The 18,770-nt window shown below is 38.0% G+C and overlaps 1 protein-coding gene across 1 annotated transcript; it reads left to right on the top strand.

Moving 5' to 3' along the window:
* The first annotated feature begins 4,940 nt into the window (after positions 1 to 4,940).
* Positions 4,941 to 16,100, top strand: tm6sf2b (transmembrane 6 superfamily member 2b). The gene is made up of 11 exons (XM_032571313.1): positions 4,941 to 5,140; positions 5,343 to 5,449; positions 7,181 to 7,284; positions 8,565 to 8,662; positions 8,801 to 8,904; positions 10,153 to 10,235; positions 10,613 to 10,737; positions 11,528 to 11,629; positions 12,716 to 12,808; positions 15,080 to 15,199; positions 15,745 to 16,100. Exons 2-11 carry the CDS (start codon positions 5,370 to 5,372, stop codon positions 15,979 to 15,981), a joined length of 1,146 nt encoding a protein of 381 aa, XP_032427204.1. The 5' UTR covers positions 4,941 to 5,140; positions 5,343 to 5,369; the 3' UTR covers positions 15,982 to 16,100.
* Positions 16,101 to 18,770: the final 2,670 nt, after the last annotated feature.

Genomic DNA, 18,770 nt, shown 5'->3' with positions numbered 1-18,770 from the left:
CTAAATTTTAATAAAATCATCCTGCTTGTAACTTACAGACTGCAGTTTTAAAACAATGTTAGCTTAATGGCTCCACATCTGTCTGCCCTTTTTGAACCCTCTCATAATCATTTTCACCCATCACACTTTTGTTTAATAGACTTTTGATATGATCTCTAAGTAGTTGGGTTGTTTTGATTAATTACTGAAAAAAATAATCCCAAAATGCTCAAATCCAATTGTGTATTATTTTTTAAGAGTTTACATTATCCTCTTTGATTGCTTTCCCCATGTAGCTTAGGTGGAATAAATAGTACTATGACTTTTAAAGAGTTTCCAAGTCATGACTATCAATGTTTTTCACAAGTGTGAACCCCTGATATTCACAAGACTTAAGGACCACGGCCGTGCACAAATGCCTAAAATCTGTGAATACTTGAGACCCTTCTAAAGACACGAATATATCTTAGTGTGCATTAATAAATAGTGGAAACCATCTTGACACTACTGCATAACTTATTATGTACAGTTTTTATTATCTCTGCTCTTAGGGGTAGAGCCAATCCATGCCAAAATTTGGCCGCTGCTCCTGCCTGGATTGTCTGCTTAAAACAAAAGCACTTTAATACTTTAATCGCTAAACTTAAGACATTATTAGTTGTAATTATGTTTATAATATTGTAGTACACCTTGTTGATTGTATTCGGTCCAAGCCTTGTTGGTACAAGGTTACAACTGATCAATGTACATCATTCCTTATTTCATATATAGATATATACAACACAACTGTTACACATTACGGGCATTGTAACTTCATTTATCAGGTTTCCAGAAAGAATGATCTCCACTTTCAGCCAGCAGCTACAAGAGAGGTTAGAACAACTCAGCATGGCTTTCTGAGAGCGAGAAGAGTTTTCACCTTAAGCTGTTCACTCTGACTATTCTGGAAGGCTTTATTTAAATGCCACTAAAGTACGTTTTTTTGCGTTTGAAGTCCAAATGTACTACTGCAAACTTTTAGGTTTTTATTTTTTTTTAATTTTCTTAAAATACCAGGGGAAACCGAGATACAAATCCCACCAAATACATTTTAAAGGTCCTCTGAAGAGTACAAAGCACAAAGGAGAGCAGCCAGAGCTTTACGTAGTGTTACACAGCTACTACTGTTAGCTAGCCGGACGGTTAACGATACATTTAACAAGCTGTTCAAAAACAACCAAAGGGGCTTAAACACGACCACTGGTTAAACAAATTGTTTTCTTGAACAACAGTCGAAGAGGTCAAATTCTACATCAGTTTGCCGCAATAAGCAATACTTTTTAGATAAATAATAGAGATAGCTAGGTTAGCATCGCTCATAGCCTTTTTCAGACTTTGGGTATGTTTGTTTTGTAACATCGATGGAGCCGCGTTCAAATGTACAAGGTTTTTTAAAACATTCTCTAAACTGCAAAACTGTGACAAAGACGTAACTTTCTTGTAGAAATGTAGTAAAACAGGTTAAGCGATTAAACGTAACTTTAGTTTGTGTTTTTGGCAGTTCCCAAGGCCTGCTGATTTCAGTTGCTAAATTCTGATAATAAAATAGGGTAATAGTATTATTATTAGCACACTCTTGTTTTAAAAATGTATACGATACACCGCTTTGCTTATTTGATGCAAAACTTTCATAGACTGAACCTCAGCCAAAGTCGACCAATACCATATAACGTAATAACGCTGAACTGAAACAAACTGCTCAAATCCCTGGGTAACCCGCTGTTAAAAACGTGCGCACCTAGGAGAGGCTGCCTAGAATGCGTCTCGTTATAAAGCCGATGTGTCGCTTGTCTGTGAAAAATATCCTCGACTGAGACTTACCGTGAGTGGGCTATTTGTAGTTAGTCTTATCCACGAAGACAATCGCCTGATTTTGAACGCGAACTCGGGTCGAAGTAGCTCAAACTGGGATATTTATCCAAGTTAGTCTTCCTAGTTGTTTTCCTTACTTCCTGATTGAGACGGTGCCATTTTGAATAGCGAAAAAATATTTCCGCCGCTGTCGTCACGCGCAGAGCCGCTTGTTGATCAAGAGCAGCAAACGGCCAGGCCAGAAATAGTTTCACAGCGGCAATTAATGGACCATACCTGCCGAAAGTATTTGCTTTACAACAAGCCTAACACTTTCACAATCACCACATTACAGCATATTAAATTATAATACCATAGTCATACATTTAGTTGTAGTGGTGTCCATAATGAGTAAACAAATGTATACCAGCACACACAGATACTGATTAATGATAGTCAAATCTCTTTAAATTGCACGGTAACACCTAGTTATAATAAATCACATGAAGAAACTCTAAAAGAGGTAAGTTCATGTTTGCGTTTATTACTATGTCTCAGCTTCCTGTTGCCTATAACAACCTTTACTAGACAAGTTTAACTGCGAGCTTATCTTTAAGACTAGACCAATGCTTTCCGAATATTTACTTTATATAAAGTAAATGCACAAATCTCCTTTGTGCTTTGTACTCTTCAGAGGGCTATTAAATAGATATAAAAAGTAGAAATAACAAGATGTATAAACTAATATTTATTTACTGTATAAAATGGTGTTGAAGTTTATGACTGCAGTGAAATGTAATAAATAACGAATTAGAGTAAAGGTGCAACAAAACTACAGACACAATAAACTTAAAGTAAAGTTTAGGAATAATAAAGAAAAATCTTAATTCCAAAATTAATCTAAAGATAAGTTGAAAATTTGGTTAGCATCAGTACAATAGTTACAATGTTTTAATGCACCTGTCTGGTAAGATAACCTGCTGCATCACTGTTTTATACAAGTTTATCATCAATTGAAGCCCCTCAGCACGCAGACATGACTTGTGCTCATAAAGTGCTCATTTAATATCTAGATGATAGTTGAGTTTTCTTTTTAAGAAAAAAGAGGAATCATCCAGTCCAAGGCAAGGGGTTACAATATTATTGGGGTTTAGCATATATAGAAGTGACCAATCCATCTATTGTTGAATAGTTCATCTTCTTTTGTGCCTCTTTGTTTTATTGCTTCCCATTTATTTTAGCCAATCTAAACAATCAAGTTCCACGTAGAAGTAATTATATTTAAAAGCACATGCGCAGAAGTAATTATATTTAAAAGCACATGTCATCTCTGATATTAAATGCAGTAAAAATTCTCTTATCTTAAGCTCATTGTCTGATTTTGGCATTCATCAGTCCATTTTGTGATATTGAACAACAGAGCTGGAAGAGCTCCAAAGGCTTCCCGCAAACATACGCTGCCACCTCTTTCCTGGTATCTCAGTCTCCCCTTTTCCCAACAAAGGAGTGTGATTGTGAAAGTGGAGAGTGGTGTTTCCACGGTGAAAGACTCTCACAAGGTTGTCCTTATACTCTCTGATACTTCATCATTTTTCAAGTGCCAGCTGTCAACGAGCTACGTGCAATGAAACAGAAAGTAAAAGCAGAATAAATCCGTTTTCGCAGTGGTTTGGTAATTTGTCTACATGTCAGACTTAAACTAAAGAGAGTATAAAACATACATCTGTCTACAAATAGCACATATTTTTTCGTCAAAAATATGCTAACCAGTGTATTTGTTTGCATAAGAGGTGTAGATAAAACAATGTGTTTTTTTTTTTTTTTAATCATTTGGCACACCCTGCTGGAGAGTTTCTGTAAATGCACTGCATTCACAAAGTGTAAAACAAGGGCACATGAAAGCAAACATTACTATTGCTTTTTTTTTTTTTTTTTTGGTATTCAACTTTTAGTGATTATGAGTCACTGTGAGTGAGTTTGTTGCTTTAAATATTCTGAGCAGAAAGGGCATAATTACCCCAAACACTGTTCCGTTTCAGTGGGTCGGATGGAATGATTGGGCAGATTTTAGGAAGGGCATAATTTTGTATTTCCCTTCAGAACATCTCCAAAGCTAAATCTCTTGTTTGGTATCCATGGTCTGCAGTAGTCAGTGTCTATCAAAAGTGATTCTATGAAAAAAGAATAGTAATCAATGAAAGCACTAGAAATGTGTATGAGAGCAACTGAGCAGTAGATGGAGGTGAGTTGATCTGCCGTTTAACTCACGTCGGTGCCTTTTTGTGAGTTTTTTGTCTGCACATCACTTGACACAAATATGTATTTTGGGAAGAAGGAAAGATGGCAGAATCAGGATGATGCTTTGGGAAATTTGATGCTGGAAAAAAACAGGACATGCCATTTATGTCTCTAGCCTAAGGATTGCTGCAGACCTTGTACACCTTTACACGTAAATGGTATTCTTTAATGTCTTTGGCCTCTTTCAGCAGGATACTGCACCCCGCCTCAAAGCAAAAACACGGTCCAAGATTGGTTGGAAGAGCACAACAAAATGCTGACATGGTCAACAGATAACCCACATCTGAATCCAATAAATCACCCGCACTGGACAAACAAGCCAGGCTCATTGCCTGACTGCGTATTTTGCAGAATTTATAAGATCCTGTTCTGGTTTGACCATTTACTGGCCAGTCTTGGACCCTTAACGGTCAGAGATTACTTTCTCATTTCTCTCACATCTTAGCTTAACAATTGATTAAATTCTGGTATTTTAAAAATGTTGTTGTTTTTATGTGGTTATGTTGTTAGTGTTTTGATGCATTCTGTGTTTTTATCTCTGTTTGCTGTTCTTCTGGAGAAACAGAGATATAAAACAGATGGTGCAAGATAGAGCAGCACACATTCAGAGGGTTTTGCAGGTAGAGAGGAAACCCAATAAACTCATGTCACACAAAAACACATAAAGCATTCCAGCAGATATTTGAACACAATAAATAGCTCACTTATGGAACAACAAGAGCAAGCTCTTAGGAGGAAGCACTATGTTTACTATATAAGGTAGAACTGCAGAAGGAGTCTGTAAATTCCTCTGGGAGCATTAACTCAAAGTACCATTTATTTTTATCAAACGCAGCACTAATTGCAGCACAACACAGGAATGAGTGTAACTTAAAATCCTCTAATACGACTTAGGTAAATCTGCTAACACTCAGATTGCATAAGTTTGACTCAAGGGTCTCTTTGTTGCCCACTTCGTTCTTTTCCAAGCAAAATCCTTGTGTGGCTCCGGCCAGCTGTAGTTCGATTAATCCACCAAAAGGGTAGCCAGAAGGTAAGAGTCTGCTCTGTTTCTATAGTAAATCTTATTTATTTTTTTATCTTAATACGTAATAAATTATTTAGATATCTTATTTTTTCCAAATATAGCACACTTAATGAATATTAGTTTATAGAAACAGATCAATGATTTGATATTGGTTCAACAGGCATAATATAATCAGCTTTTATGTTCAACTTTTCTCCGTTTTCTTCAGGGAGGGGGCCGATAACCACTTGAAGAAATGGAGACTTTAGTGTTTTTATTTTCGTTTTCTGCCCTTGGTGTTCTTTATGCAATGAACACCACCTCTGAGTTTCAAGAGTAAGTAATAATATGTTTAGTGATTTATTTGTTATTCTTTTGCTTCAATACATAGTGAGTCCAAGAGTTTTGCATATCCAATAATTTATTGTATCACAAAGTGGTATTTTTTAATAAGTGCTCGCAATACTTGTATTTATTAATGATTTAAACAGTTGATAATATGCAGTAAATCAAAATAGATTTTCTTTGGAGAACAGCGTAAAATATTGTAATCCTTCCTTTGTCGTGTGATAATATGAACTTTACCGCCAGTAGAGGACTCTGCAAGCTTACAATTGCCTTTATCAGCCGCAACTAAGCAATACATCATATAATTACTACTTTCGTGAGACTATTTTAGTTGCCCTTCCAAAATATAAAGAAATCTGACTTTCTGGGGGGTATAGGAAAGCAAAAATGTCACAATAGAAAACAGCAAGCTGAACCTGTGGAGACATTCTGATATCATCTTGAACATAATTACTTCTTTCAGCTGCAAGGAATAATTTTCCCATTTACTGGTCACATGTTCCAGCCAATCCATTGGATAAAAGCTGCATAGCATTTGCAGCTTTTCACGGTTGCTCATGGCAACCCTTAACTCTATATAAACAAAGCCCTAGTTGGTGTCCACACAATCCTTCTCTGCGTTTCTACAATGCATCTCTTATCTCCAAGGACTCTTGTGCATCTCTTAGGCGAATATTTCAGCTGGTTCTGTTTTTTTTTTATTATTATTGTTATTATTTTTTCAAGTGTGTGTGTGATGACAGTCAATTCAGACTGCCCAGAAGAGTTTGATGAATTGCACTTGACAGGCCATATGCCTTGTGCTCTTACACTCTCCAAACAAACAGTATAGTGTGCATAAATCTTCCCGTACAGTCGAGTTGGGGAGGCCTGCCTTCCACGCTGGTGCCATTTGTTTTCCTTCTGCGAGCAGACGTGGAGAGTTTCCCTGCGGTTGTTGTTCTGCTTGCCTGGAGATATCTCGGCCACATTAATCTTTTCCAGTGGCACGTTTGACCAGTAAACACTGAGAGCTGTGCTGAACTTACATAGCCTTACCTCAGCGTTTCCTCTCTTTGATGCTTATGATTGATTAAAGCTTTTTAAAATGGCTCCTCGTGTCACAGTCAAACTTGTAATTCTGGTTTAGCACAACATTTGGTAAGCGTGTTGCAGAGATGATGCGTTTTCAGATCGATGTGACTAATTAACATGATGTAGTTTTAAAACAATAGATAGGGAATATTTTGTCTGAGCATAAATATTTATAAGAAACACGGCACAAGCATTTTAAAGCTCCGAAGCTGCTGCATGTGCAAAAAATGCTTTCTATTAGCATTATGGATCATTTCCCCCGCTCTCTTCTTTTAAAATGTTATAAAGCTAAAAAAAAAAGATATTTGGGTGTTAAGCTATAACATTTACCTAAGTTGAAATGTGAATGTGCTTGATGTTTTATTATTATTCTACTACCTGGCAAAGCAAAATATGATAAATGTGAAAAGAAGGAGGGACAAAACCAAACAACCAGTTATTTCTCTCAAATCTCAGCATGTATGTTGTGCAATCTGGATTCCTGTGAGTCGGTAATTTAGCTTCGCAGAGAAGATTAGCACAATTCCCCCGGAAGAAACTGTTCAGTCAAAAAGAATGAGGCAGAGAAAGAACTGTGTTGAGAACCTAAAGGTGTACTGTAACGCTGGAATCGCTGTATTTCCAGTCACGTGTTTGTTTCCACAGGCCTTATGTGATCCTGGAGATTGGCGTCGCTGTGCTGGTAATTGTGTTTCTCTTCTACTACCTCATCACTCGTGGCAACCCACCTAAAGACTTCTTATTCTTTGGTAATCAACGCAACTATGTGCATTTCTCAACCCATTTGCGTACATACAAGGTTTCGAAATTCTCCAGATTTGAAAACCTTAAATACCTTCTATGCTTGGGTACCGAGCTGAACTCAAGGATTTCCAGAACCTTCACCCACTGCTCACTATAGCAGAGTGAAAAACAAGAATTCCACCCAATATGATCTTGCTTGATATGTTCAAAGCTGCTTATACTGCTCAGGATCAGAGCAAAGCCTAATCAGACTTTTCTATGGCATGACTGGTTCAATTCCCCCCCTCCACAGACTGGGAGTCTTTAGCCATTGTCTTAAGATTTTGTCCCAATATGACCGTGTATGTGGAAAGTGTGAAGCTGTTTCTAAACACATATATAACACAAACTGATTCCACATTCAGAGTTTAAAAATGTTGGCGATACAGCTACAAACGTCAATGAATTTGATTGAAATTTAAAGTGATAAAGCGAAGATGCTAATAAAAGAGCTACACATATCTGATGTTTTTCTTTGCATGCTTTTCTTACTTTCTGTTCCTGCAGGGATGCAGAAGAGAGTGGCTGCAGTAGCCATTTGAAATTAAAACCAACGGGACTGAGAGGAAATCATGCTGTTTACTTCTGATATTTAAAACACTCAGTCCAGCCCACATTATTATGGCTGTCAACATCTCAGTCGGCATGCGTCTTTAATGTGTCATAATAGCCCAACATGGCACCCCAGAGCCGCTTCGTACATGCAGTGTTCACAGAATATGAACTATTTTTAACATTTTTGAGGCACCTAATAATGCAAAAAAAAAAAAAAAAAGCAAGGTGATACAAAATAGCAATTAAAATTATTACCTTTTCAGAGATTATGGTGTGAGGGCTTTAGCTGAATTCTAACACAGTTTTATGTTGCCTCCTCTATTAAATTCTGCCTGCAGGACAAGTCCTTTCAGCTCTGCTGGGTGTTAAACCTGAGGATAGGCTTCTCACTGTGATTAAAACATGCCCCCAGCCTACCATTCTACTCAAGACTTAATTTACCTCCCCACACTGTCCAATAAATCAATGGCTTGCTAGTTGAAGGCAAACATTTCAGAGCTCAAAAACAGCTCACAGAAAAGCTGGATAAAGGTTGATAGTCTGAATAGTTTTTCTGATTCCCAGTGGTATACATGAATAACTTTAAAATAATAATAATAATTTTCATGTTTTTCTTTTCCCCAACAGAATTGGATAACAAAAGATATATATCATTAACAAACCTTTAACTAATATTCTTTTTCCATTACAGTTTTTGCAGAGTTTTGTTTTACATGTGTCATTGACCTGACAAGTGCCTTGGAATATGATGGCATAATTTCTGGCTTTATGGATTTCTACCAGAAGACAGTAAGTTATATTTTATTACTGTTAATAATCGTGTAAAACAACACCAATCCAGAAATAATTTCATAAAAAAAGAGCAGAAATCCATGTTAAATATTTATGGCAAGAATTTTTAAGGCATAATGTTCATTAATGTTTTAGGGTGAGCCGTACCTGGGGACTTCATATGCCATCATGATGTGTTACTGGGATGGAATAGCACACTTTATCCTCTACCTGATGATGATCAGCAGGATAACAGACAGGTGGGTGGTCTTGAATGCAGCTCTAGTCAAGTTGTGTTCACTTATCTTTGCCTGTCTTGCTAAAGTAATCATACACTTTTTTATGTTTTACCAGGTTACAATCACAAACTGTAATTTTTTCTGTTGGAATTTTATGTGACGGGCCAACACAGAGTGGTGCACATTTGTAACGTCAGAGGGAAATGATGCAAGGTTTTTGACATATTTGTTGAAATAAAAATCCAACAAGTGCAGTATACATTATATCCAGACCCTCTGTGTGAATTATTTGTATACCTTTTAGAGTTGTAGAGTGTTTCTACCAGACTTGCACATCTAGAAGTGAAAATATTTACCCATTCTTCTTTCCAAAATACCCCAAGCTCAGTTGGATATGATGGAAATCATCTGTTATCACTGATTTTTAAATATATCCATGGCTCTGTCTGTATGTATATATGTATGTATGTATATGGGATTGTTGTTCTACAGGAATGGCAACATTCACTCCAGTCCTAAGTATTTTGGAGCCTCTCATAAGTTTTCTTTCAGAATCAGATTTATTTTCCTATAAACTTCCCATCCATGCTAAAGAAAAGTATCCTCACGTCATCCCCACGTTTCACTATGTGTTCTTGGGGTTGTAGAGTGGTAGTTTTCTGTCAAACAAAATTTTGGCTGTCGGCCAGAGAGTTCGGTTTTGTTCTTCTGGTTTTGGTTCATTATGGTCTCCTGAAACTAATTTGTTGTGCAGGATTTTGTGCAAGGATATCAGATTAAAGAAAAAAGTTAAAAATAATACCTTGTATTCCTTCCACTTCACAATAATGCTGTCCTTATGGGTGGTCTACCCCATAAAATCTTAATAAAATTAGCTGAAGTTTGCCAGTGTGATGTGACAAAAAATTTGAAAAAGAGGTAGCAGTGATTTTCTAGACCAGTGTATACATGATTGGCTGCTTGTTGCCAAAAGAGACAACAAATGGTGAGCTAGCTTTATTGAGCTTGTCTGAAAGTTTTGTAGAAAATCTTTGTTATTATGCGCGAGTTCTACACAGTGGCCTGTTTGATTTATTGTAGATAATTAACTGGATCTGAAAACTGATTATAATCTTAAATTGTAAAATGAGGCCTTGTGATACATTCAAGTCACATGTAGAACATTGTTTAATTCGGTTTAGGAAAGCAGCGCCTTTAGTCCTTTAAATTGTTTCTGTAAATATAATTGAAGATCATTAAAAAGCAAATATCTTTTTGTTTCTTCCACAGGAGAGCCTATCGTACACTGGGCCTGTTCTGGGCCGGCTCCTTGTGCTCTAACATGAGTGTGTTTATTACTGGGATAGTGGCAGGTGAGCCTAATATTCCATCCTGTCTCCCACCAGTCCCAGCTTTAATCAAGCAAACATCTGCCCCGCCATGTACCATCAGCATCACAGTTCAGGCGGCAAACAAAGCATGTGCACGCCTGCCTACACATCCCACAGAACAAAGCACAAAACCAACTTGAAGCATCTGTTCTTGGCATTTCTAACTGCATGCACAAGTGTCACAAGATCAAACTCCTCTGCTGGCAATGTGCTCTTCGCTCTGCTGTGCAATCCAAGGCAGACTGTGCAGCATGTTTGAGAGATTTTATCAGGAAGTTCAATAATTGGGCTACGTAGATATGTTTGCAGCCTTTGTTTGAAATGTTAAGTACAAGCTGATAGATGTGTGCTTCTGGCAGGTAAATACGGGTCAGAGATTCGTCCAGCCTTCTGGCTCAATTTTCTCTTTCTTTTGATGCCCGTGCTGGGAGCCATCACCCTGTTCACTCGGCCCAAGGACAGACCACTTATCGGTGGATACAATGTGAGTCTGATGCATTAGTGATTTGACCTTCGATGTGACTGAAGAGCTTTATAGGTACAGTGTTTATGCTTTTTGATCGGCCTGATAAACTTTACCATCCTTTCTCTGTGATGGGGACTCATGCCCGCACTATAAGTCTGATGCTGTATTTTATATACACAGTGGCAATGTGTTAGTGTGAATTCACATTGCATTTACTTGAATCCGAAAACTGAGAGTTGAGTTGTTGAGCGAAATGTTAGCATTGCAGTCTCGTTAATAAATGAAGATGCCCTATTAAATATTCACTTTTTTCCAAAACAAGTGTTCAAGTATTAATGTCTAATCTTATTTTTTATTTATCTTCAGAAATAGAAGTTTAATAGTTTTAATTGCTGGTTAATGCCAATGATCAACCAGCTTTTTACTCTATTAAACAAAGGATATCAACAAAACTATGCATTCCGACTGTAAAAAATAACTTGGAACACATTACTCTGTAAAAGCTCGTGCAGCAATAGCTGCAACAGCAGTGAGGTGCTTCTTGTAGCAACCTCACCTTCAGCTATGAAACATTTGATGAACTTCTTGCATGTATAGCCAGTCTGAAATAAATCCAAAGCACAAGCGTGCATTTACTGGAATGTTTTGGTCCATTGTCGTGTTACTGGATCCAATTCTGCTTCAAATTTAGAGAGTAAACTTTTACATTTGAGTGGTAAAATGGTGCATGTAAAGTTGAAAATACGATCAAACATCAACCTGGGCTAAGCTCCTCTGTGCTCTGCCCTTGTTTCACGCCTGCTCATAGGCCCAACACACTCAGACCATGAAGCTAATCTGGCGTCCCTTGGACCTCATCCTGGTGGTGCTCCTGTTGGCTGCCATGGCTTTCACCGCCCTCAGAGGCTTGGTGAGTACGTTACACTTACGTACCTACCGCTATTACCAGAGTTCAAGGAAGAGTTTTGGAAGTCAGACAGTTTTCAAATTGGGTCAGCATTTACAGAGAGACAATGTACGAAACTACTTACGCAAACAAACAACAGTACTGTAGTTAGTACTGGGAGCACTGGGAGATGGTAGAGGAGCAAAATTTTTTCACAGATGATCTGTCTCATACTATATTACCATGACATAGTGACAGTTTTAACAATGTTTTATTTGATAAAAGTTACATCCCCTAGCTTTAAAGGGAAAAAAACATCAACATGTGAAATTATATTTTTATCAATATATTTTGGGCTTCCTAAAAGAATAGAAGAGAGATTGCATGTGTTTTGTAATACATATTTGTACTGTAAAATTGAACCTCACTCCATCTTATTCGCAAAAGCTACTTATTGTAAATATATCTGTGTTTAAAAGCATAAAAACTGACTTTTTTGGGGTCTGAGACCAATAACTGCATGATTTAAAAAGAAAGTTTCATTACTTATACAGTGTGTTACTCTAAAATCTAGTTTACATAATTGATAATCACATACAGTACAGACCAAAAGTTTGGACACACCTTCTAATTCAATGGGTTTTCTTTATTTTCATGACTATTTATAAGGCAATAAATCCCACTTATTAACCTGACAGGGCACACCTATGAAGTGAAAACCATTTCAGGTGACTACCTCTTGAAGCTCATCAAGAAAATGCAGAGTGTGTGCAAAGCAGTAATCACAGCAAAAGGTTGCTACTTTGAAGAAACTAGAATATAAGGGGTATTTTCAGTTGTTTTACACTTGTTTGTTTAGTGCATATTTCCACATGTGTTATTCATAGTTTTGATGCCTTCAGTGTGAATCTACAATGTCAATAGTCATGAAAATAAAGGAAACTCATTGAATTACAAGGTGTGTCCAAACTTTTGGTCTGTACTGTATATCAAGACATCTGTTGTGACAAGATAAAGAATCCATTAAAATTTATGGTCCAGAAAACGTAGATTAAAAAAAAAAAAAATTGTAATTCTTGTTGACGCTGTAATTACATTGTCTATCTGCAGGTGGCTCTGGACTCCCCACTTGAAGCCTGCTCTGTATACCTGAATCAGTACGAACCCTACCTGAAGGATCCTGTGGGCTATCCCAAGGTGATGGTGGGTATTTTTCTCTCAGCCTCCCTTTGCTGCTGCTGTAGTGTCTGAAATCTCTTCTCTGTCTTGTTTCGAATAACAAGCCACATGAAAGGCCTTTTTCATAGGTATCACTCTGAGCATGCTGGAAACTCGCCCCAATCCCATCTGCTGGCTGAGCTGGCACTTGAACACGAGGCCATTTTTCATCATTAAAGCCCAGATGAAGAAGGGTCCAAAGGCCAACGCATCATTGTCGCTCTTTCATTTACTTAAGATGGATAACAGATTATACTCTGACTGGCAGTTGGTCCCCTTTCGGGCTTGCTTTTCTTCCTCTGACCCCTCACTCATTTGGGTTCTGTTTGTTTTGTTTAGCGAGTGCTGTTTTGTCAATAGGTTATCCAAAGACATTGCTGCAGCTGCAGTTCGGGCACAATTGCAATCATTGATCAGACAGACAAACCGCACAGCGGGGACTTGATAAGCTAATCCCCCCATCCAAAGCCTCCCATCAACATCTCCCTGGGTGGGAGAATGGTGTGTGTGGGTGTGTGGGTGTGTGTGTGTATGTGTTCAGCAAGTGAAATTATGTCTTAGTTATCTGTGTTTGCAGATCTGCGTGCCTAAATCATCAGTGCCTGACTTATAATTGTATTAAAGGATGAAAGAAACAAAATGAAGTTAGGCACATTGTTAAACTTCTTCAAAACTCACCAGCGTCTGTATTCACTGATGATGTAGGATATTTAATAGATTAACGTGGCTGCAATAACAAAGACATTTCAACAAAAGACTGAAGGGCATACATGATTGGCTTTTAGGCTTTGAGCTGGACTCATTAGAATTCATCTGGACCTCAGGCCGGCAATGAAAAGAAACCATTTACTGCTGTAATTTGGGGGTTTTATAAAGTGGCAAAGTGGCTTTCATAAGCCAGATGTTTTTGACTGAAGGTTAAGAAAGTTTCTGCAGTGACCCTTGTATGGAAGGAATCATTTCTGCTGAGTTTGCAGACGGAGGGTTTTGGAGGGTGGAGAGCTGGAAAGGAACAAAAGATACTGCTGCACTGACTTTATGATCGCTTCCAAGATATCAAGATGATCAGTGTTCCCATTTGGTCATTTTATCTCACTTTTGATTGTTCTTTTTGTTCTTGGTCATTTATTGAACTCTGTACTTGATAAATTAAATTTGACAACACAATGTTACATCCTAGATAGGACTGAAGTGATGTGAAAGATCACAATCTGCCAATAGCCTGCATCTTATTGGTGATACCCTGAAAGCTATTTACTTTATACTACAAGGATAGTTCAGAAATTTTAAAGTGAGGTTCTCTTTAAAGACTCTTAGCAATTAATATCTTACCTGTACCTTAATTTTGAGTAAATCCAGATTAGTTGGTCCCTGAAGATGAAGATAATGGTTACTTTGAGAGAGACCAAGAACAAGACATACTCATATTCCATTGCTAAAGATCCTCATAACTGTATATATGAAAGTTAATTTATGACGCTGAATATTTTTGTTTTTGGCTTGCTATTTACACATAAGCCAATGATTATCTATAAAAGAGATAGAGGTTATGTTTCCAGTCAGAGTGAAGCGGTCTAAGACCCAAAACATATGATGGTGGTGTAAATGCTACTTTATTACAGTTTACACCGATTTACAGACAATTAGACAATTTTCTTGTCCTACTATCAGAAGCTGATTGACAGAAAGATTAGTAGTGAACACCTTCCTACTTCCATTTCTTGTCTAAATTATAATAGGCTTCTATGGAAAACCCATCCAAATAAGATAAAACTGTAAAGGTCCATAAATAATAATATACACACAACCATCACTTTAATGGTATCTGATATATATTCCTATCAAATGACATGAAATCAAATAAATGATCAGACGGTATCAGGATTTCGAGCTTAAGCCTGCTATGCTCTGTATTCAGTGAGTGTAGGTGAAGTGTTGCCAGAAGAGAAAAGAGATTCACTGTGTTAATACTCTGCTGAAGTGTTGGCTGGCACGAAACAACAACACAGAACGACATTGATGGAGTCTGTTTTCTTTGGCTCGGCACCCCCCTCTTTATCCAGAGGTAAAATCTCTGGCAACGGCCCGGAACAACAGTGATGCGTCGCAAAGTTTAGTACGCAGTGAAATCAACATTTTATTGTTAGCTATAGATCAGAGTAAAAATTTAGAACCATTAGAGAGAAATAACAGGAAGGACATAATTATAACAAACTTCAAATTCTATGAAAAAAAAGATTGTATTTGTTTTCCTAGATGCTGCATTTGTTCTTCTATGGGCTGCCTCTGCTGGGTGCGTTTGTCTATGGCCTCCTCAAACCTGGGTGTACGTGGATGTCAGACTGGACAACGTTCTTTGCTGGTGCCATCATCCAGGTAGAACCATAATGGCGGACGTTCAAAAAGCATGGATGGCTCTGAATGCATGATTAATGATGAAATTGTCGCACGCTCAATTGGGTTGTACTGACTATTTGTTTTGCTGCATCAAATACCGATAGGACTTGCTGGTGTGCCAGTGAAACAATGTCCCCCAAAACATTCTCCTTGTATAGATAGAACATGAACCATATTTATCATTTAAAGCATATTCTTTATAATAAAGTCCCAGTATTGATCTGAGTTAAGAGGATGTCCTTGATTAAAGCTTGTTTTACTTGCAGATGCTGGTTGCAGATTGCATCCTCCCTGCCTTCCAAACAGTCAGCTTGTATAGTCTGAACACCTCCTCTGCAGCGGTTAATCTTTCTGGTTAGGGAAAAACATTCAAGACATTCCGCTGGGAATGTATGACAAAAAGGGAGGCATGCATTCACCTACCATCAGTCTGAAAAGAGAACAAGACAGAGCCGAATGGAATCAAATTTGTTTGTTTTATTTCCCTAAGGCACAACTCTTTATCTTATTGTGTTTTCTTTCAGTGCCAGTGGTCCCACATCGGGGGGTCTCTCCATTCTCGCACCACAACTCCATTTCGTATCCCGAATGATGCTTTCTGGACAGTCCTGGGAGCTAATCTGCTCTACGCAGCCGTCCCCATCCTGGTGGCCATGCGGGTTCACAGTAACCCCTACTTCTTTCTAAAAATTGCCCCCTTTCCTGGGCAGACTGGTTTGCCAAACAGCGAGGAGAAAGATACCAAGTACAAAGAAAAATAAATCTGAATTCTCACTGACCTTTGGAGATAATCACTTATGCCAAGGTTCATAAAGAGCCTTTATCACAAATGTCATACTTGAAAATTCCAAAATAAAAGATTATTTTGCTCAAAATCTTTGATGTTTGTGTGCCTCAAATCGTTTCGCAAAATGATGCACAAGTTTAGATATCAAGAAAAATGCGTCGCAATGAGCAAAACCGACTGATATTTCAGAAAACCGCTCACACTCCAGGAGAATAGTGTTTATTTATTTATTTATTTATTTTTTATCTCTGTGTGCTATAGTGAAGGTTTCTTTCAGTGATTAATTGAGATACAAGTTTGATGATGGACAAGTAGGAGAAATAAGATGGCAAACTGCTGGGGAGAATGGCTGTCAGCTGCTTACTGAGTGGTGATGCATGGAATGCTCTGTTTGGATACAGAAGCCTGGCACCAGAGTCATTACAGGCTACGACTTAGAGCCGACCTGGTCGAAACAGCTACATGACAGCATTCTCCATGGCAACACATGTGAATCCAACAGTACACATGCGTGTCTTGGTGTCGCACAATTAAAGCTTCAGCTTCAGGAGTCTTCTGTCTCCTGCAGACTTCATCTGGAAAATCTTTTTCATAACCACTGAAGGTAACGGATGGCTTGATTGTGGGATGAAATGACAGTATGTGCCTGGAATATGCATAATTCTCCCCTCCTTTAATATAGGCCTACTGTGTCTTTTTTTTAAATGTCATTTTAATATTCAAATGACCATTAAACTGAGTTGTGGGGTAGTGAAAGACACACGTGCTGTATAGAGGCTACCTGTTAAGTTATTGTTTTTAGCTCACTGAACTATCATAGCCCCAGCAGCTTTCCTTGGTGCCAACATTTGTCATTGTTATTATGTCAACACGAGTCACCTTTGGGTGAATTATGAAGTGCTTTGTTGACTGCAGCGCATTTTGCTGCAAAGGTTAACTGATTTGCTCAGCTCTGTATTTGAAGGCTCACTGTGTTAAATGCTTATCACCAGTGTGTGAACCCGGAGACGTAAGCAGGTGTGTGATGACTGAGTTGTCTCGCTTCCTGTGCTTCTCAGCACTATCGCCACCCTGTGCATAAATCCAAGTGCTCATAGGCGATATCATGTGTTTTTGTGATATCTTTTAGGGCCGAGAAGACACAATAGGTTTCCAGCTATTGCTGTTGAATGGAAAAGAAATCAATATTTCACCCAATGAAAAAGCAGATATCCAAAAGATAGGGGAGACCATGGAAGTGCTTAAAGTGAAGAATGGCATCATCCTTACCTTTCAAGGACTTTTAGTTGTTTAAAAGAGGCATATGAAAAGTGTTTTCAGTTATATTCAGTCTCTTCCAAAAGTTGCCAGCTTTATACTGGTGGGGGCACAATGGTTAACTCAATCTAACTTCAGTGGCATTTCTTCTGCCCTGCACATACACAGAGATTACCTCTGCAAGGACTGACTGTGGAGCCAGCAGAAATTCCTAAACCAGGGTTTCCCTCAGCGTATTGTAAGCCTGGCGGGCCACCAGGCTTCACTTGTGCCCCCACCAGGCTCAGCATTGTTAATTTATTAGTTTCTTTTTAATGACTGGCTTTTTTAAAGACTTTATAGTTGGCGTTTAGGTGTTAATCTTCAAGTCTTCCAAAAATGCATAACTATCAAATGGTATTTTTAAATTTCCTGTCAACTTTAAACATTTTTTAACTCAGAAACACGGATGACTGCCCTTGCACCCTGAACACCGGGCTTAGCAGTTTTCTGCGGGAAACCCTGCCAAACTCATTTAAAAATGAATAAATTTACACATAATCTACAGAAAATATTTTTTTCCCTTCAGTCTTGTAACCTACCTTCATTACAGGATTTGGAGCTTTAGCTTTATACATGTTATTTGGCCATGTTGCAAATCTAAAAAAAAAAAAAAAAAATTCTTGAGGTCACTCTCATTGGTCTGGAAAAATTTTAATCTGTTTCTTTAAATGTGAATGTATCTGGTCATATTTCGTAGAAGTGTGCTATAATTTCTGTTCTTCACAGGCCTGCAGTCCGCAGCTAACGTTTGCAAACAAATATCTTAACTGAGATTTGTACATGTTTGCACAACACGGAATGACAGACTGAATGCATGCATCACTCAAATGATAAATTGGTCCCAAAATTAAATATGTCAGCCCAAAACTATTTAAAAAGATAAATGACAATGACAAGGATATCCTGAGATGATCTTCGGAGTTTAATGCGTTTGCCAAGAGCAGCGCTTGGAACGCTCTCAAATTCTGCTCTCATCTGTTGTCTGCCTTCAGCTTTAGGTTGAAAGCTTTTCTTATAGAGCTTAAGTAGGAACAACAGGATAGCTTTTTTCTTTGTTTTTTTTTCTCCCCCGTCTGATTCCTGGTGCCCAGATTGCCAGCATTTCATCTTTTCTCTTTGGTTTTGCGATCGTCTTTGTTTGCTTTCTGATGCTGGATGCAGCAGTTGTATGTGGGTGGCACAATAAGTGGTCTGTTTCATTTCTCACCATTCTGTTTGACAAAGGCATCAAATGTGTTTGCAATTGCATGAAATGCAATGGCACATTCTAAAAGATTTTTTTCCCCTTATTAGGATAAAGCATTGTTGATGTATGACAACTGTGGTTCTTATAAACGTACAAAAAGTGTTTATAACAATGTACCAATTACAATTGCCAAATACTTTTCATCTGATGACTGTTTACAGCATTTTTTCTAAGCACAGCAGTGTAACCCTTCTTTTGATCCATGTTCCATAACCGAC

This window comes from Xiphophorus hellerii, chromosome 9 (genome assembly GCF_003331165.1).
Source record: "Xiphophorus hellerii strain 12219 chromosome 9, Xiphophorus_hellerii-4.1, whole genome shotgun sequence".
Classification (NCBI taxonomy): Eukaryota; Metazoa; Chordata; class Actinopteri; order Cyprinodontiformes; family Poeciliidae; genus Xiphophorus; species Xiphophorus hellerii.
Note: the sequence above shows the minus strand (reverse complement) of the source record. Positions and strands in the feature narration are given on the sequence as shown.